General features: G+C 50.3%; 1 protein-coding gene across 1 annotated transcript; it reads right to left on the bottom strand.

Moving 5' to 3' along the window:
- Positions 1-71: 71 nt before the first annotated feature.
- Positions 72-22,901, bottom strand: LOC308508745 (L-gulonolactone oxidase; the record flags this gene model as incomplete). Its single annotated transcript, XM_081075965.1, has 11 exons — positions 22,806-22,901; positions 20,784-20,909; positions 18,840-18,934; positions 15,426-15,516; positions 13,082-13,267; positions 10,502-10,609; positions 9,572-9,648; positions 3,883-4,032; positions 2,820-2,984; positions 922-1,012; positions 72-200 (listed from the first exon to the last, which is right to left on the bottom strand). The coding sequence occupies exons 1-11, from the start codon at positions 22,842-22,844 to the stop codon at positions 72-74; spliced, it is 1,257 nt and encodes a 418-aa protein (XP_080932091.1). The 5' UTR covers positions 22,845-22,901.
- Positions 22,902-24,394: the final 1,493 nt, after the last annotated feature.

The raw sequence follows: 24,394 nt of genomic DNA, 5'->3' as shown, positions 1-24,394 counted from the left end.
GAGCCTTTAACCTCATCATAGGTCACTCTGGGGGTGGATGGGGTAGCCTTGACTTGTTTTCTCTTTCTGTTTCAGTAGAACACCTTCTCCAGGTATGCATTTAGAAACATCCCAGTGGGGTCCAGCTGTTCTCGGATGGCACAGAACTTCGGAAAGGCAGGATACATTTTCTCAAAATCCTTCCGGGTGCAGTTGTGGGCCTGTGGAAGCAACGAGATACACCAGGCCTCATTCTCTGGAGCTGGCATTATAGTGGCGCTGCAAACAGACACCCCTGTGTCCAAGTGTTTGCATGTGTAATACCCCTACCCCCAAGGACACACATACATGCATGCACAGGAATGCATATACCCATACCCACAAGTGCGTATACACACACACACACACACACACACACACACACACACACACGACACATGCACGTACACATAATGCAGAGACCCAAACAGAAAGGAGCAAGTTCTGGGAAAGTAAAAATGAAAGGTGTTAAAATATAGCATTAACTCCCCATTCTCATTACCCTCAGGCAGTGTGACAGCAGAGATGCCTTTGGCCCCAATTTTACTGCTCATTAGTAAGTCCCATCACCTCTGAGAGACCCTCGGGTTCCTCTCTGTTAAATGGGCTCCCTGACCCCGCCTTACCCTGCTCATAGGGTTCTATGAGAATCAAATAAAGTGGAAGAGGAGGAATTTCTCTGAAAACTCTGAGGGAATTACAATCACTGGGCTGTTGGAACACGAATGCCGAAGAAAGCTGAGTCTGGTGGAGTCTACTTCCCCTGATTCGCTCAGCTCCACTTTTTCCAGCACCCGTCTAGGGCAGGCAGAGAAACAGCAAAGAGGGGCGCCCTCTGGAGGAACCCGTGGCTCATAGCAGCTGCCGGGCTCACACCGGTGAGCTCCGACTGGGAAGCCCTACCTTGGCCCAGTGGGGCCTGCCTCCGACCTTCTTCATGATGGTCTCGTACGCCAGCCAGTAGTCCAGCCGCGACACGTCCTTGCCGTAGGGCCTGGGGGTAGGGCAGACGGAGGTGAGGCCCTGTTCCTGCCTGCACCACCCCACAGTTATCTGGCACCTTTCCTGAGTCACACCTGGAACTTGGCAGGTTGCTTGGAAATCAAGACACAGCTCTGCCCACAGGACACGGACAGCAATGCCCCAGCCACTTGAGGGCTTTTGCTTATTGCTCGTCCCAGAAAGATTTGAAAAAGTTTGCATCCTCCAATATTTTTTAGTAACCGTCTGAAAGTTATTACAATTTTAAATAATTTCAAAAAATGTTGTGTATATATACACAATATATATTATGTATAGTATAATTATATATTATTATGTAATTATAATTTTTGGATTTTTTTTCTGGATTCTGGGATTCCTTACAACTGTGCATTCTTGAATTGTCCCTTGGGCATCCTGTAAGCTTGGGGTTTTTATATACTAAAGAAATACACCATAAGATTAGGGCTGGGTGAGAGGTATGTTTTTCCTTTGCAAAATATATTATACTGAAAGAACTCATGGCGGGGCGGCTGGATGGCTCAGTTGGTTAGAGCGTGAGTTCTTAACAACAAGGTTGCCAGTTCGATTCCCACATGGGCCAGTGAGCTGTGCCCTCCACAACTATATTGAAAACAATTACTTGGCATGGAGCTGATGGGTCCTGGAAAAACACACTGTTCCCCAATATTCCCCAATTTAAAAAATATATATATATATATATATAATTATATAATCTATAGAATATACTACATTATGTATAGATACACAAATATATGAATATATATATATACATATATATATATATATCCTACTTCAGATATCTTTTTGACAAAACCTAGGAATTTCAGAATCCCCTCGTACAATGTATCAATGTATGGAAAGCGAGGCCATATAACCTAGTTTGTCACTCCTCACCACCCAACCCACGAGTCAAGTCGGACTTACTAACGGAAAAAGGTTAAGTCAGAATTTTTAAAAATTAAAAAACAAAACAAAACATGTTAAGATGCATTCCCACGGCAACTTTTTCATTTCTGAATTTGGATCCACAGGTAGGGGAGAAGATAAATAGACAGACAGATGAGGTCTGAGCCTTGCCACATTTGTCCCTACATGCCCCCACCCCCCCTCCCGTGGATGCATCTTTCAGAACCTCTTTTCTGGATTCTGGGACTCCTATCTACAAGTGTGGGATTTTTATATGCTGGAGAAATACACCATGTCAGACTCAGGCTGGGCAAGAGGTATGAGTTTCTTTTGCCAAGTCAGAGGAGCGCTACTGTCAATAAGAGATGGGAACAGGCAGATGAGAACATTTTGGCAAAGACATGCTTCTTAAACTATGCATGTCCCTAGGCCTCACAATGGAGACCACTGGGGAAAAGATTAGCGAGGTGCGGGCACAGGATAGCAGCACAGCGCCTGGGAGATCCTTTTTTCTGCCGAACTTCAACCTGACTTTGGCACCCTTCTCAGCACAGCGGTCTAGGCTGTCACAATCATCGACTAGAGTAGGTACAAGACATAGCATGTATTTTCTATGCCATAATATCAGCTTCACAAATAGTTGCTATTTATACTAACATCACTTAATAATATTAACTATTGTATTAACATAATATAGGCTAGAAATGGCAGATATCATAAGAGTATAAAGAGAAAATGTACTAAGAGCCCAAAGGAGAGAGACTGTTTTCTGCTGCCAGGATCAGGGCCGTTCCCGCTGGACAAGGTGGATTTGAAGATGGGGAAGGAGAGGGGTCCTTTCAAAGCCGAGGGGCCGGCTTCCCACCCCACCCTCTCAGGGAGCTAGTCACCTGTACATGATGATGTTCATATAGCAGCTGTCCCTTTGGAAGCAGGGGCTCAGCAGGATGTCGTCCCCCCGGCTGAAGCGCACCTCCACGGGGAAGTGGGCCACCACCTTGGGGTGGGCCTCCAGCACTGCCTTCAGCTCGAGCAGGGCCTCCTTGGTCTTCTCTCTGCACTCAGCCCAGGGCGACAGACCCAGAGCTTAGTAAGGGACCTCTGGGAGCCATCACATGAGGCCGTGCATGGCCTCCCAGCTGAGTGGGGCCTCAGCCTCGCTCAGCCATACCTGGGGATGGGCTCCCAGGTCCTGAGGGAGCCTATTCCTCATGGCTTCTCTCAAAGTCCTCCCCATGGAAGCAGAGTCTGTGAATGTGGCCCTCGAGGTCCACCTACTGCTCCTGGTCCAGTCCCCTGCCCCCGCCCAATCAGGGGTTTCCTTCAAGTCTCCGCCCACAGCCCTGGCCTCCTCTTCTTCAGACAGAGGAAAGTCACTCTGATTCTAAGACTTCTACTTTGTCTGCTATTCCCATCTGGAGAGTCTGCTGGCCCCAGCCCTTGAACACAGTGACAAGAGCATCCTCTAAGCCCTGGCACCACCCCTAATTTTCCTGGAGAGAGACGGAGAGGGGGAAATTTAGAAAAACAGGTACAGTGAGCTGGGGCTCCAGACCTAGCCTAGGTCCCTGCTGGGGGTCCTTCTCAAGGCAGAGAACTGGCCCCCGGCAGGCTGGGTGAGCCTGGGCCTGAGATGGGGAACAGTCTTTCAGCAGAACAAGAAGCTCGGCAGGAAGCCCCATGCTCCAAGCCCAAGCCGGCCGTTACCTGGTCTTATGGCTGGAGAGGGGCTGACGGGGAGAATGGGGTGGGGGATTCCCTGGGTGACTGGTCTTCCCTGAGAGGCAGAATGGTCTGCAACATGTGTGCCGGAAGGAGCCCCAGGGCCTCCGGTTTGCCCTCCCACTAATAATGGGTAGGACTGGGAGCCTGGTTAGCTGTCTCCGTGCTCGGCTGGTGGTGAGGACTGCTGGGGATCTGACCCACCCCCAGCCTGGCCCCCGCAGTCCCTACCTGGGGATGGCCCAGTCCTGGACATGCTGCTTGAAACGACACTCATAGGTGAAGATCTTGTAGCTGAGGTTGCTGCTCTCTTTCTTCCTGGTGAACAGGAGCCAGAAGAAGAAGCGATTGATCCAGCCCACGAGGCCCGGCAGGTAAGTACTGGAGAGGCACATAATAACCACATTACCGTGCATTTAGTGAGCGCCAGCTGTGTGCCGGGCACTGGGCTGAGCGCTTCACAAACTAGGGCCTCATTCTCTACGTACTCTGCCACGTACACTCATCTGTAGCGTGGAAATCCCTCAGGGAGTGTGAGCACCGCTCCAAATCATCCTCTCCATAGCTGCACAGTAGTCCATTATGGAGAGCCCACATTTCTTCCCACCATTCCCCTATTAATGGCTATGTTGTTTTCAGTGTGTTTTTCTTTTCATTTTTTAATTGTGGTAAAAACCATGTAGCATAAAATTTACCATTCTAACCATTCGTAAGTGTAAAGTTTGGTAGTGGTAAGTGCATGCACATCATTGTGCAATGCACGCCCAGAATCTTGCAAAACTGAAATTCTGTCCTGATTAAAAACAACTCCCGCTTTTTGGTCTCGGCAGCAAAAGCGCGATGGTGACTTGTAAAAAATAAATAAATAAAAAACAACTCCCGATTCCCTTCCTCCCCCAGCCCCTGGTAATCCTCAATCTACTTTCTGTTTCTATGAATTTGACAATTTTTAGGAACCTCATATAAGTGGAATCATACAGCATTTGTTCTTTTGTGTCTGGCTTATTTCACTTAGCTCCATGTCCTCAGAGTTCCTTCACGTTGTAGCATGTTGGAATTTCCTTCCTTTGTCAGGGCTGAATAACATTCCATTGCATGGATATATCACATTTTGTTTATCCATTCATTCACTGATGGACACTTGGCTCGCTTCCCCCTCTGGGCTATTATGGAAAACACTGCTGTGAACATGAGTGTCCATATACGAGTATCTCTTTGAGACTGTGCTTTCAATTGTTATAGATGTATACTTAGAAGTCGGATTGCTGGGTCATATGGCAGCATTATTTTTGACTTTTTAAGGAAACTCCATACTGTTTTCCATGTGGTTGCACCAATTTGCAATCCCACCAACAGTGCACCAGGGTCCAATTTTTCGACATCCTCACCGACACGTTTTCAGTGTTTTGTCACCACATGCTACACTATAATAACAAATATCTTTGTACTTATTCATATGTCCTTCCCAGATTATTGGGGCAAAGGGCATGTAGAGTTTTAATTTCAGCAGGTTGCTACCAGATTAATTTTCATAAGGACTGTAGTAATTCACTTTCCTTCCCCATATGGCGATTCTGGGAAGCCTTGATTGTTGAAAGTGGCCATTGGGGGCCAGTGTCCTAGGATGGTGTCATGCAGAGTGTCATGCAAGGTCTCTGGTCCCACTCCCCACATAAGAACGCAGGACACGATGAGGCCAAAACGGAACACCCACGGAGCCATAGATAGAGGGGTCATACCACTATAGCCTCGCTGGCGGCTGGGCAAGAGACACAGGGAGCAGGAGCCACACAATCTGCGACCCACCGTCCGCTTCTCTCTGCCAACCAACCTCACTTGGTAACTGCAATCTGCCTCTCCTCAATCCGCAATCCACAATCCATGCTTGCTAGCTTAGCCACGGCAGTTGTATCAGTGGCTAATGGCTGACCACTAACAGCTGATGGCCAACTAGTCATAGCTGATGACCATCTACTACCGGAGCCAGCACCTCTCCACATGAGGCCGAGAGCCTGGAAACTGCTCTCTGGGACTCTGTCCCCACAGATGGGTTCTCAGCTTACAGATTCTTGTCCTGGAAATGATGCTAGAACCACCCAAAGAATTGCAAAAGGAGGACTCTGTGCTTCTCTTGGGCCAGGAAGGAGCTGTCACCTGGCTTTTGATCTAGGAAACTTACTCACCAAGTCATATTCTTTAAAATCTACACACACACATGGTTTGTTTTTTTTCCTTTTTATATAAGAACTAAATGTTCCCCGTAGATATCTGGCAAGACAAGAAAACAAAATCAGCCTTCTTGATGCTGTGTAATGTCAGACCTAAGGCCTGTGGTATCTGCCCAAAACGATAAGCGGGAGGAAAAGGGAGCTCCTGCTATGGGCAGGCACTTGGAGCACTGGGCCATTCACTACTGTGTGCCACGTGTGGTGTGCACCATCTAATATACATGCATCTGATAAATGGGGTCCTTATGCCATATATTCCAGCGGCTCTGACCGACACCCCAAAGCCCGTGCTCTGCCACTGCTTTACCTGGATTCAAGTCATAGAGGCATGGGAAAGTCATCTGGAGAATCATCTAGGGAGGTGAAGGATTCCAGGTTGTATCCTTGAACATGTGTTACAATCTGCACGTTAAGAGCAGAGAACCTCATGCTGTAAGCTATGAATGGAGAGGCGAAGAGGCAACCTCCAAGAGAGCTAACCAGATGTGCAACCAGGGGCACTTTGGGGCAGGGACAAGGGGTGAATCAGTCCTGGCAGGGACCAAAGGGGGCACAGGTCCAGAGGCTCACTGCAGGACAGCTGGGCAGAGGGCTGTCCAGTCATCCCACGTGAACTCGGTTCCTGCCAGCTCAGGGCCCTTTCCAGATGATTGGGGCAAAGAGCATGGAGAGTTTTAATTTCAGCAGGTTGCAGTTGCCTCTAATCACCTCAGCTGCAGCTCCTGCCTCTCCTGGAGTCACTAAAGACTCCTGGTAATAAGGCTCGGTCTGGCTTGGATGGTTTTCTTGGTCTAGTTAAAGTGCGCAGGGGCTGACTGCTTTGAGATCTGTGGGCCTGGAATCCCGGTGCAGTTCTCTCCCTCTGAACTTCCTACCTTCTCTGTCCCTGCAGGTGGCCTCTGCCCAGAGGCTAGCGGCCACCTTCCTTCCCTACAGGCCTGTCCCTCATCCCGTTCCTGCCATCTCATCGTCTGCTGTAAATCCACTCAAACTGCTCAGAGCACCTCGTGTGGATTTACAGATAATACCAGTGAGTCCAGGGCCTTGCATTCTGCCACCCAGGTGAGTCACAAGGAGCCTTCATGTGCCTTTGTGAAAAGGGAGGGAAGTGATGCCTACTGAACGCCCTTTGTGTAAACCTGCCATTGGACCCTTCTAACAACCCAGCTGTTGCTGCCAGCTTTATGTTATATACGGGTAAAGAACAGTTCAGAGAGGCTGTTACCCAGTCCCTTATCTACCTTTTACTCCTGCATCCTCAGACGTCGCTCAGCCAGCAGCCCAGAGCTGCAAAGATGAGACTGGATGGATGCAATTTCCAGAAGTCACATGGGCTGAACTCAGAGGCTGTGGAGCTCTCCCGGAGCATCCAGCCTCGGCTAGGATGGGCAGTGGAGATTTAGAGCCCAATTTCTTTGAGTGATCACTGGGCTCATACACCACAGACACATGCACACAAAGCTGCCGAGCTGCTGTGATAAAGGCTGGAGAGAAAGCCTGGCAGGGCATTTTCTGCTCTCATACTCAATCTACAATCTGATGGAGTGATGGCTTCCAGACTGGGCTCACTTACTGCTTCTCGTCCCTTCCCTGCCCAGATCCAGTAAGTCACGTCTTGTGCCTCACTTTCCTAACACCTTCCTACTTCGGTGTCTGCCCCTAATGGAGGGGCCCCTCTGATGCCACCAGTAACGTTCCTACCCTGGGGAAAGACTGCTGCTTTGAAGGAAGGGGCCAACTCTTCCTGGATGCTTGGAGTCAGACCTCGGGCTCCAAAGGTCTTAGCCAAGCCCACAGGAACACCAGCCAGGTCGCCAGGTCCTGTTGTCAGCACCTCCTCTGGTGGGCTTTTATGACCTTACAGTACAGAAGATTTCTTAATAAGACACAAAATTCCCAAGATCAAAACAGAGATGGAATAATCTGTCTATATTAAAATTAAATACATCTACACACCACAAAACACCATAAAAATGAAAGACAAGACACAAACAGGGAGAAAATGTTGCAACACATATAACCAACAAAAGACTAGTGCTCAAAATATATGTAAATAAAACCCTACAAAACACTAAGAAAAGAAAACACCCCACCACCCAATTTTTTAAAAGGGCAAAATAGTTACTACACAGAAGAGAAGTCTGAAGAATCAACAAGCTGAAAATCTGTGCAACCTTATTAATAACCAGGGAAATGAGAATCAAAAACCATAATGAGAGGCCATTTAATACACATCACAAGAAAATTCAAAAGCCTGACAGCTCCAACTTTGGCCAGCTGATGGCGCACAGAGAATTTCACAGTGCTTGAGGAGTAGAACGACTTTGGAGAACAATTTGATCTGATAAAGCTGAAAATGTTTAGGCTTGATGGCCCAGGAATGCCACTCATGAGTATATACTCAAGACAAAAAAGTGCACCAGGGGCAAGGATGCTTACAGCCACATTGTTAGTAATAGCAAAGATTCCTGGAAACAACCCAAATATCCACCAAGAGTATGGATAAGGACATTGTGGTAAATGCATGCAGTGAAAAATGAGTAATTAGAGCTCTCCGTATCAACTTAGATAAATATGGCTATCGAAGCTGAACTACCAAATTTACTGTATCAGGGCTCATAAAACTACAGTATAAATAAAAACATGCAATAGTTAAGCGTGAAGTTCAGAGTGGTGGTTGCCTCTTCGGGGAAGGTGCTATGATGGGGGAGTTCTACAAAGAGGGCTCCAATTATACTAATGTTTCTTAAGCTGGTGTTGAGTATATAATACTTATATTATTCTTTATACTTTAAATATATCTTATTTTGTATTACGAAAAAAAATTTAAAAAATGTATATGACATCATTCCAGGTCTAGGCTGGATACAAAATCACCACTCAAGGTCTCATGAAACCTTCCTCATCATTCATAGTTACATGTCCAGTGGCAGACATGGAGCCTGAACATGATTTTAGGTTTGGAGAAAAGGTAGAAAACAGGACAATATGAAGATTCACATCACCTGTGTGCCATAGAATGGGTCCTGTCCTTGGTATTTTTAAAACAGCTCCCCAGGTGGTTTGAATGTGCAGGCAGAGTTAAAAAAAACACTGACCCAGGAGACAGACCCAATTGTATGCATAAAGATAGGGGCATTGGACCTGCCCAGTGGCTCAGGTGGTTGGAGCGCCATGCTCCTAATGCCGAAGTCGCTGGTTCGATTCCCACAGGGGCCAGTGAGCTGTGCCCTCTACAGCTGAGATTGTGAACAACAGCTCTCTCTCGAGCTGGGCAGCCATTAGCAGCTGAAGGTTGGCGTGAGCTGCCGCGGGTTGCTGTCGCTGCTGCAGGCTGCTGTGTGCTACCGTGGGCTGCCATGAGTGGCCGGTGGCCAGCGTGAGTGTCCAGCAGCCAGCATAAGCAGCCGTCAGCTGGCAAGAGCTGCCATGAGCTGCTGTGAGCGGCTGACTGATGATTGGCGATCAACTGCCTCAGCTTGGGGGAGTGCAAGGCTCATCATACCAGCATGGGCCAGGGAGCTGTGTCCTCCACAACTAGACTGAGAGACAACGGCTTGAACCGGAGTGTGTGTGTGTGGGGGGGGGCGGAAATAAGGGGGCGGGGGAAAGATAGGGGCATTATTCTTGGGATGGACCACATCCTCAAAGACATATGGCAGGTGCTGGAAAGGGTACTCTGGCTTTCCTACCTGATCCAGAGCAGGAACTCCAGTAAGTAGAATCCAATGGCATAGTCCCAAAACCAGTTGGACGAAGAGGAAGGAGGCTGGGAAGCAGAATTTGTGATAAGTTCAGTGCACGATAGTGTCCTCTTAGAGGGAGATGTGTCCCAGGAGAGTGTGTGTGTGTGTGTGTGTGTGTGTGTGTATGTGTGTATGTATGTGTGTGTGATGACTCACCTGCCAGGACAATTGAAGGCCTCACTTCTTGGTGGTACAGTCAATTCCCATGGCACTCCCTTTCATTTCTGCTTATTTATGTATGCTTGTGTTTATTTTTTTAAGACAAAGACATGCATCTGTCCTTCCTCTTAAGAACCGATGACCCATGTGTCTAATTATCACTCTATGAGACCCACACCAGCCCCTTACACATAGTAGGTGTCATGGCCTTTGCCTGACTTGTCCCATCAACATTCACCCTAAGTGATGCCATTGTTTTCTTCTGCTGAGAAGCAGCCTGTGAGGGACACAGGGGAGAGACAAAACCATCGTTTTTTTTCACCTGCACAGTTGGGGGTGGGAGAGACAGGGGTGTTGGAGGGAAGGTCGGTGTATTAGATGGTTTCTGAGGTCTAGCCCAGTTGCCTAGGTTTCTAGCTTATCCTATCTTGTCCTGCCCATACTTGTGTCCTCTGCCCCCAACCCCCATATCCAGGCTGTCCCTTGAGCTCACCCTTACTCATCCCTACAGGCAGACACATTGGGCCCTCACGGGGCCCACCTGCCTTCTTCCTTCCACCCTCTGGTCTTTTCTGCTTCTCTCCTCATGCTCACCTTACTTTCCTTCTCACATCTCACTGACCATTAGGATGATAACAAGCATTGCCTGCCTTAGGAGCTGGAAGGGTATGGGGACTACGGGCTCTGTGTGACAACGGGGATGAGGCCCGAGGCTACCTTGTGGGTGTGGTCCTGGTAGATGACACTGACATTTTCGCTGTGAGGGAACCAGAGGAAGCGGAAGTATTCAGATTTCTTCAGGTGGCTGTCCAGGTTGTCAAGCACCTGACCTCGGCAGAAGGAAGGGGGAAAGATGGCGTTGGTCACAGGATGATGGTGGGGAGTACTGGAAGTCTGGGCCCAGAGTGTGCCTCAGTTTCTCCCCACCAAAAAGAAATACTTAAAATGGTCCACACGTTGCTGAATGGTATGAATGTCTCATAGTATTACTGGACTTTAAAACGGTCCATGTCCACGTTGACGTCCCTGAGTAGGTGAGTAGGTGACAGAAATGATTTTTTAGTGGTCCTGGCTTGAGCAATTAGCTATATGAGTTTGGGCAAGTTACCTAACATCTTCATGCTTCAGTTTCCTCATCTGTAAAATAGTACCATGTCAGGACTATTATGAAGATTAAATATGCGAATGCCTAGAAAATGCTTAAAATGGTGGCAAGAACATGACAAGCAGTGTGGGTGTCAACTGCTGCTGCTACTACTACATATGACTCGTATTATCATTGTCATCATTATCTCTTATCTCCATGCCTGACACCTCATAGGTCCTTAATAAAATGAACAGGAGAGTCCTGCTCTAATAAGGCTCATTATTACACTCTTTGAGTTAATATCACAGGGCCATATGTTCTCTGTTGCAAATACTCAACTCTGCCATAAGAGCGTGAAAGCAGCCCTAGATAGTAGATAAATGATGAGCACGGCTGTGTGCCAATGAAAATTACATACAAAAGCAGGCAGCAAGCCAGATTTGGCCCGTAGGCTGTCGTTTCCTAACGCCCTTCTCTAGAGCTGCTAGCACAGTGCCTTGTACACAGTCAATGTCAGAGGACCCGAGGCTTCCTTACCTGAAGAGAAGGGACTTTCCTGCTGTGCTGTCGGCCTGTGAGAAGTTCAGGAAGAAACCCCAGGGCCCCTGTCACTATCGCTTCCCTCCTGACAGGGCAATGGACCCATGGCCCATAGGGCTCGCATGTGGGAAGCCTTTGGGTACAGCTGATTTTCTCCCGGGAGAGCAGGGAACACAACTTGGTCCGGCCTGGAGGAAGAGGCTGGGCACTAAGAACAGAAAACCTCCATTTTCTCATGTCCTAGTAGTCTAGGCCATGCCACTATATTGCCCCAAATGCCAGCAGTAATTGTAACAGTGCCCTTTTCTCTGCTCTGGTGCCTGAGAGATGCACGACCAGCTTCCCACCTAGAAGGGGGTGATGCCAGTTGCCCTCATATCACATTTTGTGCCTCTTTCCTGGCATCTATCATTTTTTGTCCTCCCTGCATTAGAGGACAAGGCATAAATTACAAGCTTCTAGAGTCACGAGTCATGCACGATCCATCTCTGTCCCCTCCATATTTCTTAACTGAGCGCAAGTGCTCACTGAATGATGGAACCACCTCAAGCCCTGCCCCATTGTGAATTAAACTCTCTCCCTGGAGCCTTTGCCTTGTGGTTTAATGCATTAGAAATTCCAATGGTAAGGATTTTAGACCAGGTTCTAGGTAACAAGCAGTATTTCCCATTTATAACTGACTCGGTACCATGGCAACATATTTCAGTACTGAACTAGACACTTCACATGTGTTAATGGATTTAATCCTCAGATTCAATAATTTAAAGTACACATTACTAAGTTTCTTTTTAGATGAGAAAACAAAGGCTCAGCAAGGTTAAATGACAGGCTCCAGGTTACAGCTTGGAAGTGGCAGCGTCAGCATTCCAGGCCAGGTCCATTTGATCCCAAATCCTACCTCAAGCATGTCGGGTCAGTAGTGCTCATGTCACTGCTAACTCCACTGTGCAGAGGGTCTATTTATATTGAATGATAAGGTGACTATGGAAGGCCACAAAACTCCAGGGAATTTGGAATCATAAAACTGAGCTTAGCGATTACCAGAGATGGATCCAGGCCATTGCACGCCTGCTGTATGCTACATTTCCATCCATCCATCCATCCATCCATCCATCCATCCATCCATCCATCCATCCATCTATCCATCCATCCAACGAACATTCGTTTTCACTCATTCAAAAACCACTGCTATCAGTCAGAAGCTAGCCTTTCTGCTCCCACCCCATCATTCACATTCAAATCCCCTGCATGTCACCTTAGGCACACAATAAGCCTGAAAGTTACTCCACCATCCCGCCCTTGCTGTGAAGAAACCATTAGAAAGGAAACCCTGGGCATATCCTGTGGCTCAGTACAGTTGAGAGTCAATGCCCTCTAAGGAGCTGTCACTCATGCCGGCACCATGTGTCCCATGGCAAGTCTCTGCCCAACCTCTTTTTTTGCCCACACCTCCGCCACCACCCTGCAGTTCCTCTGAGCTTCACTGACCTGCTCAGAAAGGCTTCTGGTCACAGTATCCCTAGGGCCAAGGAGGGCCTGGTGATCTCAGCCTACGCCCCCATTCAGGGGGTCTGCAGAGCCACAGGGGGCCGTCCCTGGAGCATGGCCCACTTGTCATCGTCCTCCATGTATTTTCTGAAGCTGAACCGTGGCAAGCTAGAGACCAGTACCTCTCTCAGGGTAGAAGGGAAGGATGTCTCCTGCAAGTGGAACTGAGGCACACACTGCAGGGTGATGGTGAGGACGACTCCAAGGCAGCCCAGGTGTACCCGCACGGCCTGGAACACGCGCGCGTTGTGGGACTCGGAGCACTCAAGCATGGTGCCGTCAGCCGTCAGCAGGGTCAGCGCCACCACCTGGCAGTCGGAGAAGAGCCACACTTCAGAATCCGGGGGGCTTTTCCGGTCCACTTGGGGGAAAGCCCTCATTTCCCTTTGTCTTTGGAAGTGAGGCCAGGGATCTCCTGTCCCGGGAAGATCACGATCACGTGGCCACGGGGGACTTTCTCGGCAGGGTCTACAGTCACAGTCTGAGGGGTCTCAGTCTTCCGGGCAGGAGAGAGGGGAAAGGGGGAAAGTGAGGCTATGTCTGAGTGTCAACAGCCCTCTGCCTGGAGACGGCTTCGCTCATACACAGTCAGGGTACAGCAAGCCTCTGCCCTGCCCAGAGGAAGTCTAAGATGAGACGGCTCCAGAGCCCGAGGTCCTGGGAGAAGTGCCTTGCAAAGGCAAACAGAGGCTGTGCATGCGTCTGGGGTAAGACCAGCCCCGCTGTCCCAACACGCTGCCTGGGAGCCGGGGGCGCCTGCAGCCTCTCTCTGCCTGTGGCTCCTCCTGGGCAACGCTCAGCCACAGGAACCAGAGTCTCCTACTTGGACACACCCAACCAGACACAGGATTTCTGCAAAGAGTAGAATGCCCCTTGGAAACAGATGGTTAGCCCCAGTATCTTTCTCCTTGGCCCCCATTTCCAGAGCAATCCTCTTTCATGGCCTGTTTAAGTACTTCTCCACACTCCACTACCTGCTCATTTGGACAGAAATTACTTTTGACATGCGTAGTTGGCGGCTGGATGCTCAGGGTGAGAGAACAGATAAAGCTGAACTAATTCTGATTAAACAGGGAACAAAACCAGAGAAGAGAAATTGGCAGAAAGGGGGCACGATGGCCCTCTGTGGGAGTGAGGGCGTCGAAATGATTTTTATACAAACCAGAAATCTGTATAAGATCCAGAGCAGTGAATGAGAGCTGGCCAGTGATATACTGTAGCAGGGTCCAGCAACGAATAAAGGTGGGTATCGATTTACTAGCTGTGTGACCTTGGGCATGTCATTTAACCCTGCCGTTTCCTCTTGTGTAAAATGAGGATAGCAAATCTCAGAGTGTGAGAAGCATCCAGCTAAGTGCCTGGTGCACAATGGGTATCAGAGTTATCTGTCCCCTCCCCTGGCTTCCTACCATTGGCATAAAGTGTAAAATACAACAGCGCGGGTCTCTCACTGCTATTCAAGAGCTGCTCCTGCTCAACTGGGCTTCCTAAGAGAAGGAGCCAGTAAATCTCATGTGCATTTTGATTTGTGGCCACTTAAAGAGTTATTTTCATACTCTGCTGATCATTTTGAGAAACTGAGGCAATCAGCTTGACGTCAGCCCTGGAGAATCCTGTGGCCAAATCTTAGGAGGGGGCCTATTGACTGTGTCATCCCTCACCCCCAGTTACCACAGGGCTCTCTTGGGCAGTGAAGCCAGCTTGGAGGGGGCAAATGACATGTCTGCTGAGGGCTCCAAGTACCTGGGGATCAGGCCCCACGGAATCTATCATGCTTTGGCTGCAACAGCTCTTACTTAAGGGGTAGGTGGAAACTGATTAACACAGGGCCCTCAGTCTTTTCCTTTCCTCAATCACTCCGTCCCTCAGATGCCCCTCTCTTATAAGCTACCTACATGCGCATACCCAGTACAGGCTGGAGGCAGGTTTTGAACCCAGGTCTAAGTCCCATCACCAGTCCTCCAAACTGGATACTTGAGAAGTTTAGAACATGCTTTTTGATGAAGGTCAGGTGTGGATTCCAGGCCCATATGTGCTGGGCTCCACCCCAGGTAGCCCCAGCTCCTTGCCCAGCCCCTCCCTGACTTGCTACCTTGGAAAGGTCCCTTGCCCTGCCTGGCTCCTACTTGCAATGGGGGATAGAACCCCTGGATCTTCTTGCCCTTTTCCACAGGGTGGCCAGGAGGCTCCTGAGAGGCAGAGGGGCATCAACATGCAGAAGGGTGCCTTCGTCACTTGAGTCTGTCAGGGACGAATGAGTTTTAGAGAAGATGATGTTCCTGGAAAGCAGCTGCGAAGTCTCCATCAGAAGGAGAGACGGTGGTGGTTTTGAGGCCCACATGGAACTGAGTGGGCATGCCAGGGGAGCACAGAGAGTCTTTTCAGGAGCTGCAGAGAAGAGGTGCTCCATCTGACCCTCCCCTCTCCCTGGCAGTCCACCAAGTGCTGCGAGGTAGGCGGGCTCACCTGGGTGGCCAGGATGCCATGCTTGATCCCCGTGTTGTGTGTTCCAGACCCAATGACGCCAGCTGCAGTCACATCTGATACGGCTCCCAGGCTGGGCAAAGCAGGACAGAGTGAGAGGGACACAGGGACCAATTAGGCTTTGCTGGGACAATGGGCCCCCTCGGTTGCAGGGTGAAGTCTCTCAGAGCAGAATAGTAGATGCATCTATTACCTGGATTCTTGTCCCAATGTACCATGACTTAGCTTGTCTGATTGGCTGGCCCTTCTCCTTTCTGGGCCTCAGTTTCCTCCCCTCAGTGGCCTGTCAGATGAGGTGGGAGGGGCACAGCTCAACTCTGAGGGAAGGCCTGCCTGCCTGGTTCTGGGGTTTCCACAGCCTAGAAACTCCCTTCTCTCTGTCCTCCATCTGCCAATGATGTCTTCTCCATCAACCCAAGGCCCCCGAAGTCCTGCTAACACTTCTGGGGGACATGGTTCAAATGGCACACAGGGAGGTGGGAGCCTCCCTGAGCTGTGAGGAAGGAGAAGACCATGTCACACCCCTGCTCAGAAACCTTCAGGGGCTATTTGGGACCTCCAGGATAAAACCTCCCTCATCTTAGAGTTCCAAGCTCTGGAATGAATAGAAGATTCTGTGTGCCCAAGAGGACCTGATTCCTAAAGAGGAGCAGTACCCCTTCAGAGGTGTGCGCTCTGGGGCCAGGAATTAGAAAGATGTATTCAGATCTGAGGGTCAAGGAAAAAGAGCAGATCAGGAGTGTGAAAGGCTTACTTCTCAGGCGCTTTCTCTGAGACATCCCAGCCCTCGCTTAAAGGAGAAGGAAGCCCATATTTATTGAAGATCCATTGGGTGCCAAGGTTATTGGAACCTTGTACTGTACACAATAGTTTCACACTCAAGAAGTGGGCTTGGTATGGAAAGGCAAGGGTTTGACACAACTCCTGTCCTCAGCACAGACCAAGGGCCCCCAACGCAGGCAGGCCCCCAAAGATGCAAGCTGAAGGACACCAGTGGCTCTGCTCTGCTTTCCGGTGAAGTGGACAATGATTAGAAAATCTAGCTTCAAACTTTCCTGCGGAGGCGAGACCTGAAGATAGGAAGAGGAGGAGAGAAACTGAAGCCTTTTCCAGTCCTCCTTCGCCCTTCCCCCACCCTGTGTGTACTGTTGTCTCTGTCCCCATTCATTGTGGTGACATCGGCCCTTCCAAAAAGACCAGAATGTTAAAAAAGAGGGTCATAGACATCCTGCCCTAGGGAAAGACTCCAGCATGTGGAAAGACATAAGCATGAAGATGTTCATCACAGAATTATGTATAATAGGAAAAAACAGAACAACCTGAGTGTGCACCACGGAGGAGGGTTGATCTATTTGCAATCTGTCTTCCCTTCTCCATGAAATTTACAAAACACAATATGGAAGCATGCTTGTGACAACGTTAAGAGAAATCAACTGGATAAAGCAAGGCCCTCTGGGAGAAGGGCCTAGGAGGATTAGACTACGGCCCTTGGAGGGGTGGAGCCAAGGAGCCAAGGGAAAAGGTCACTTCTGGAGGCTGTGGAGTGAGACACTGACAGAATCAGGAAAACGGACCAGTACTAAAACGTACGGAGCACTTTCTCTGTGGGACATCTTAAACACATCCAGCCTTCTGAGCACCCCTATTTTATAGACCCATTTTCTAGATGAGGCCCAGGTGGGTCCAGGAACTAGATAAAAGCTCGCATGAAGTACAACTGGGGTTTACACCCAGGCCAGCGACTCTTTGAGCTGGAGTCTTCACCACACTGCTCTCTGTCTCGTAAGAATGGCGCTGTGTCCTGTCTCCTCTGGCTTACCACATGGTGGAGTGTTCCAGAGCTTTCCAGCTGGGTGAAATCGGTAAGCCCCTTAGGTTCAGCCTCTGGATTCCTGATCCCTCAATGGAAGTTATATTCCTTCCTCACAGGGTTAGTGTCATGAGGAAACGAGACAGTGCGTCAAGCACCCAGCCTGCAGCCTGGCAGCTCTGTCCTTCCCCCCAGCCTCCCAGCACTCCTCAATCCCCACAGCGTCCTTGGAGCTAGAGACGCAGGCGGCCTCTGAGGCACACAGGATGAGGCATCCTAACTCCCTCTGCGTGGCAAATGAGTCCTGCGCAGGCAGCCACTTGAGGAGGGCTGGGTCCCCAGGGAGAACAGAGATGTCATGAGCAGGGCACGGAGAGGTTTCAGGGCCCAGAAACTAGTACCCATGCTTAATAGAACATGTCTCCTGTTGTCACTGGTCACAGACTCTGTCCGTCTATCTGCTTATGGGCCCCTACACACCCCAAACCCTTTCCCTCTCCTGGGTGTTGGTACACGCTGCTCCCTCTGCCTCAATCCCTTTTCTCCTCCCTTTGTTCTGGTTTAATACCTGCTCATCTTGTACGACTCAACCCACACGCCCCTCCCGCAGGAAGCCTGATCTGATTCCTATCCCCTCACACATTCTCCTGCCTGCCAAGGCTGAACTTGGGGCCCGCTCGAAGCCCCACCGTGCCCTGCATACTTCTCTGACATTGAACCTATTTTCCTGTATTATGCTTGTCACTTTGTGTGCCCATCTGCCCCATTACTCGGAGCTCCTTGTGAGTGAGTTTTATCCATCTAGTTTCATATATCTTTGCCTCTTCGGGACCTGAACAAGGTCTACACTTGGTAGACACTCCACAAATGTTTGAATTGCCAGGACCCTTGGAGAGGCAGGAACGGAATGGTTTCCAGAGTGAAAGGGTATAGTGATGCCCCTGGGCCTGGGCTAAGAAAGCTGGGGCAAATGGAACGCGCCCACTTGAAGACCAGCCATAGGCTGCCATGGGGGCGATATCCAGCTGTGAAAACATTGCTACCCCAATATCCAAAATACCTCTGTCACTTCTTTCTAATGGTTAAAATCCCATAGTTAGACGTTCACTCCTTTGGCTGTGTTTCCATCAATCGCCCGATATTAAACCTGAGCAATCACTGACACCATGTTTGGATGTAGAAACAAGTGAAGCCATAGATGGGTACCCTAGGAAGCCCTGTGTCTCACTCCGCATACTCTTCTGTTCCTGAGTGCTTATTTTGCATAGACTTCTCTTTGGGTCCATATAGTTGCAAGTTTTAAGGAAGACTTAATCCATGGTTTCCCCACCCCTGTACAAGACTGTTATTTAATGCTCAGCTCATCTCTGACCTATTTCTTTCAATTCTTACACAACAGCACCTGAACCCATGGGGGATGGGGAGATAGGTGTCCTATGGGGGAAGAACAGGGGTCCGCAGAAAGGGGGTACACCATGGGAAGTACTCTTCTCTGACTCCTGCCAGATCTTTGAGTGCCTAGCCAAGGCCAAGACAGGGTGGTGGGCAGCACTGGCCCATCTAGGAATGGGGGAGGTGGCTCTTACTTGGACAAGGCCAGGCCATGCTTGTCCAGCTGTGGGTTCAGGTCAGCCAGGAGGATGCCGGCCTCCACGGTCACCTGCTTCTTCTCCGTGTCCACCTGTAACAGACCAGCATAGTCTGGGATGAGCTGGGCTGTCATCCAACCCTTGTCCTACAGCCAGGCTCCCAGTGAATATGAGCATGTCTGTCCCAGCCTGTGGTCAGTTCATGCCACCTCCTGCTGCAGGTAGCCAAAGCAGGTATGAGCAGAGCGCGAGACTGCTGGAGCTTTGGGAATATTCTGTGCAATACCTTCTTTTCATAGGGGAAGGAAATAGGAGCAGGGAAGGGGGATTTGCCCAAAGTAACTGGCAGAGCTGGGACTAGCATTCAGATCTCCTAATTGCCACAACTGCACTTTCCCCCACCCCTCTCCACTCCTTGTGCAGAGTCACCAACTAAGGAAGGTCTACTCTTGTAGGGGCTTGATTTGCTAGATGGACTTCAAATTCCCCACGTACTCTCACCCTGGCAGGACTTAGGCAAAGACTAGAATTGGATGGGGAGGGGGAGGAAAATTAATGTCTATTAGGTTCCCGCCACATGCAAGGAGGGTTCTATGTCCTGAGATGCCCCACGGCAGCCCTGGGAAGTAGGAACAGTCTTTTTCCATCTCACAGGAAGGAGACTGAAGCTCGGGGACTTTAAGCCACTCTCTGAAGGTCACGTAAACATTGATGGGAAACTGAGATGAGAATCCACATCTATGTGACTCCAAAGCACAAGCTTGTTCCACGGGCCCTGAGCACAGAGCTCGGCAAAATCAATTACTGGAGCCCCATCTTCGCTAATTAGCAATCAGAGTTAATTACTGCCATGACTGATGTCTTGACCGGAATGTTTTCTATGAGGTGGAGATCATCAGCATGAGCAACTAAGGAAATTAGTGGAGAGAAATCCAGAACCTCTGCTAGCAGGTCTGGGTGGAGGGGAGGATATCTGGCAAACATTACAGCTCAGGGGTGTAGGGGGGCGGTGAGAATAGGAGTCCTGCTAACATGCTAACAGTGGTACATCTGTTCGTGTCTCCGATTCCAGGGCAGGCGTGTAGAGGGGTGGGGAGTGGGGGATGGGCACTCACCCAGCACTGGCTGAATCGAATAGACAGTATCCCAATATCCCAGGGCTGTTGTCAGGCTCCTGAGTCTGTGCCCAGCTCTGCTGCTGATAGGCTGTGTGACCCTACCCAAGTCACTCACCCTCTCTGATCTTCATTTTCCCCATATGTAAAACTAGTTAAGTGCAAATCCTTCTGGATTATCATTGTGAGTCCTCCTTTGGGGGCCTGACTTGCCATTCTTGTTCTAAAGAAATGGAGAGGGGCCGGCCCTGTGGCTCAGGCGGTTAGAGCTCCATGCTCCTAACTCTGTTCAATTCCCACATGGGCCAGTGGGCTCTCAACCACAAGGTTGCTGGTTCAATTCCTTGAGTCCCACAGGGATGGTGGGCTGCGCCCCCTGCAACTCGCAATGGCATCTGGACCTGGAGCTGAGCTGCGCCCTCCACAACTAAGATTGAAAGGACAACAACTTGACTTGGAAAAAAAAAAGTCCTGGAAGTACACACTGTTCCCCAATAAAGTCCTGTTCCCCTTCCCCAATAAAATCTTTAAAAAAAGAGAGAGAGAGAGAAATGGAGAGGAGGCTCCGCAGGAGAGGGGACGTGGACATTCTCCCTGTGGCCACAAGGGGGCGCGCAGACCTGACAAGAGGCCTGAGCATCTCCAGGGAGGGCTTTAGGGAGGAGTGATCATTAGAGGGTTAGGAATTGGGGTGTCACTGTGGGACCCAGGAGCAGGGAGGGGATCAGGCCCGAGGGGAAGGCTGAGGAGTTTCCAGCCGGGGTTTGGGAGGAAGGCCACGCCTGGGCCTGGGCCAGCAGCGGCGGGGAGGAGAGGGCTGGAGTACCTGGAGGATCCGGTTCATCTTGCCCATGTGGATCATGAAGCCATCGGTGCAGGCGATGTCTGAGGGAGAGTGGCCACCACCCACCACCTTCACCCGCTTGTTCTGCTGCCTGGCCAGGGCCAGCACCTGCCAAGGCAATGCCCGAGTCAGCCTCGGCGCAGGCCTTTCTCTCTGGTGCAGCCAGGGAGCACCCATGGCCTACAGAAGGCGGTGCACCCCCAGGCCTCCAGCGCCCCTGCCTGGCTGGAAGCTGCCATGCAGGGCACTGCAGGAAAGAGAGCCTTGGAGAAGGGCCCCGAAGTGACGGGGAGAATCAAAGACACATCCTCAAGTGGGGCTCCGGTGCACTTCCCCAGCTAGAGGCTTTTCTATGCGCAAACCTGATGATATTCTCCAGGACAGAGCCTTTCAAGGTGCCTGCCCCGGTGCCTTCAGAATAAGGTGGGCTCCTCGCCTTGGCCCACACGGGCCTCTGCTGCCTCCGGGGGCAGGGGCAGAGGCGTAATGTGACTCTGTGCCCTCCATGTCTACTGTAGGCCCAGCACAGGGAGGCAGTCTCTAATGGTTGCTGAAGGAATAAATAAGTGAATGTGTAGTGTCACTTGAATGGATCTACTCCGGTTCACCCTCAGGTCTCTGCTCAAACAGAGACCTGGCCCACAGAACGCTAATCCACTAATCTTACAATTTACACCAGCAGGGCTTCCCTGAGCAAGTAAACGTGTGCAGCATGTTTAAAGCTACAGGTTCTACAATAAAGAAATCTTTTTAACACCATCTTCCTTGAGCTCCCTTGACCACAGAACCTAATTTTTATTTTCACCTACCCCTATGAGCGCTCCAGGGAAACATCGGCCTACAATAAATAGCCTGATCCTCTTAGTAATTCACAATTGTGTAGGCCAGTATACTTTAGGAACGGCCTTCACTTACAGAAATACTAGCACACCTCCGGGTTCTTCCTGCAGCTCAGAACAAAGCCCGGTGCCTCAGCAGTCAGGGCCCTCTGATCCAGTCACAACCACTCCGCCCTGCCAGCCTTCCTCTTCTGCCCTGCACTACCCTACCCATCCTCCCCGTGGCCTATTCTCCAGGCGTCCTCCTCACTTCCTTTGCTCACATTGCCCTTCCCCAGCTCCTATTGAACTCCTATTCATCCTCCAGGCCCCACCTCAAGGAGCACTGTTCCTTTATATAGCTTTTCCTGCCTGGAAGTTAGGGGCTTTGAATTCAGACAACCCTGGTTGAATCCTGGCTCTGACGCTTATTAATAAGTGATGCATGGCCCTGGGTGTTAGGAGTGAGGTTTTTATTCTACAAGTAATGGGAAGCCTCGGAAGGGCCTTAAGCAGGGAAGTAACCCCACCCAGCTTACAGTTTAAGAAAATTACTTTTGCTGATTGCAGAAAGTCCATTTGAGGAAGGCAAGAACAGCAGCAGGGAGACCAGGGATGAGGCTGTCACAGGTCACAGTGGGTAAGAAACGGATGGTGGCCTGGGCTCAGAGAGTGGCAATGGTGCTGGTGAGAAGATGGGTTCTGGAACATTCTGGGGCAGGACTTGCTGATGTCAGACAAGGGTAAAGAAGGGGCAGTGACTCCCTTCTTGGCTTCTAGTTTGAGCAACCAGGTGCCCTTTACAGAGACAGAGAAGACAGAAGACTGCAGTAGAACAGGTGGAAGGTAAACAAATAAACAAACCAAGAACATTGAAAGATATAGCTTTGGACATACATGTTTATGATGTCCTTGAGACATACAATGAGAGAAATCATGTGAGTCTATACTTAGAGAAGAGATCTGAGCTGGAAATGAAAGTCTGTTGTCATTGTTGGACATGGCTGCTGGTGGAGCTGGGGAAAGAATCTTACCTGGTCAGCAGAGCTGGGGCCGGGTGGGGGTCTTAGCCCAGGAAGCCCATCTCCCAGTCTCTGCTCTGGGGCAGGGCCTGGTCTCTAGGGCCCGCATGAGCTGGAGATCCAGGGGTGGGGCTATCGGGTACTGGGCTGAAATGGACACTCACCTCTCTGATCTCCTCCACGGACGTGGGCTGATAGTACATCTCCGGGCAACAGCCATAGGTCTCTGCCCAGTTGTGGAATGTGACTCCTTTGTATCCATGAACCTAGGACAAGAAGAAAGCTGGGTCACCAGATATGTGGCTGTGGGCTGCCGGGACCCCCATGCCCCTGTCCTGCCATTGAAGAGATGGGAGGCTAGGACCATGTGCTGAGCCAGGCTCCTTCTCTTCCACCATCACCACTCAGGGCCATCGGTAAGATGAAAACAGCTGCAGTTGGGCTTCCTGTTATCACCCTTGATCCCTCATGTTGGCTGAGCAGGTCATAATGGAGACTGCCCATTCTTAGGAGACATGATGAGGGCAGGGTGGAGCCTGAGAAATCAGGTCTCGGGAAGTGCCCGCTGTGCCGGCACTTCTCTGAGGGACCCAGTGGGTGGTGTACTCCAGCAGAGTAGGATGATCAGGAAAGGGACTGCATGAGCTGGCCTGGTGCTCCAGGGACTCGGAAGTGGCCTTCATCTTCCCCAACAGGCTTTTCCAGCAGGGAAGGGGCACCTTTGGGAGACTCCACAGCAGGAACCCTGGGGTAAGACTCCCATTTGTTGGACATCAGCTGTATGCCGAGCACTGTGCTGGGATCCTCCCTATAACATATCTTAGGTAGACCTTACAGTAATGCCACAAAATAGCTAATAGGACCTCCATTTTCAGGAGCAGAAACTGAGGCTCAGAGAAGTAAAGTAAGTTCCTCAAGCTCACACAGTAGCCGAATGTAGACACAGGAGTCCAACCCAGGCCCTCCTTTCCCATGCCTTCCCCAATACCCCACCGCCTCCCCAGAGCCTCAAGTCCAATTCAAGAGGATCCCTGTGGCTTCCCCTTCGCCCCAGATATGACCTAATTTTGCCCTCACGGATACAGCCTGAATGAAGCCCAGCTGGGCTGACCGGCTGTCCCCTGTGGCCCTACCATGGCTCCAGCGGTGGGTCAGAGGCCTTGGCTGACTCTGGCTTACTCCAGGAACAGAGGTACAGCCGAGGGGTCCGCAGCAGGCAGCACAGCCACCTCTGGACTCAGGGCAGATTCAAAAAGCTGCTGCTCACCAAGGGGCTTTGGGGCCCATCAAGGTTGGGTAAACAGGCTCCACCCAGACAAACAGCAGCTCAGGCCTGCCCCCTGCCCCAGGGCCCCTCAGCAGCAAGGCTGAAAGGGCAGAGTTTAAAGGGTCGGTGTGCTCTCGCTGGAAGCTGCCTGAACTCTGATTCCAACTCCAGGCATTCTGGAGCCAAAGGACCCCCCAGCCTTGCCACTGGGCCCTTGATACCATAGGGAAGCCTGTGACACAGCGGGCCTGTGGGCGTGTGAATGTGGGGGCTTTCTCGGTGCCCTGACTGTGTTTGTGTTTGTGTGTTAGTTTACTCATTAGATTGGGGGATGAATACACTGAGGGGAGCAGAGTTTGTCACCCCAAAATATGACTTTTGGGATATTGATGATTTTAAGGTGGTTATTTTAAGAAAAGAAAAAAACTCAGGAAAAACCATTGACCTTCCCCTTATCTGCCTAAGAGAATGTAGATGGAGGACTGG

The sequence above is a fragment of the Rhinolophus hipposideros genome, assembly GCF_964194185.1.
Source record: "Rhinolophus hipposideros genome assembly, chromosome: 16".
Lineage (NCBI taxonomy): Eukaryota > Metazoa > Chordata > Mammalia > Chiroptera > Rhinolophidae > Rhinolophus > Rhinolophus hipposideros.
The sequence above is the reverse complement of the archived record's forward strand: the minus strand, read 5'-3'. Positions and strand labels throughout refer to the sequence as shown.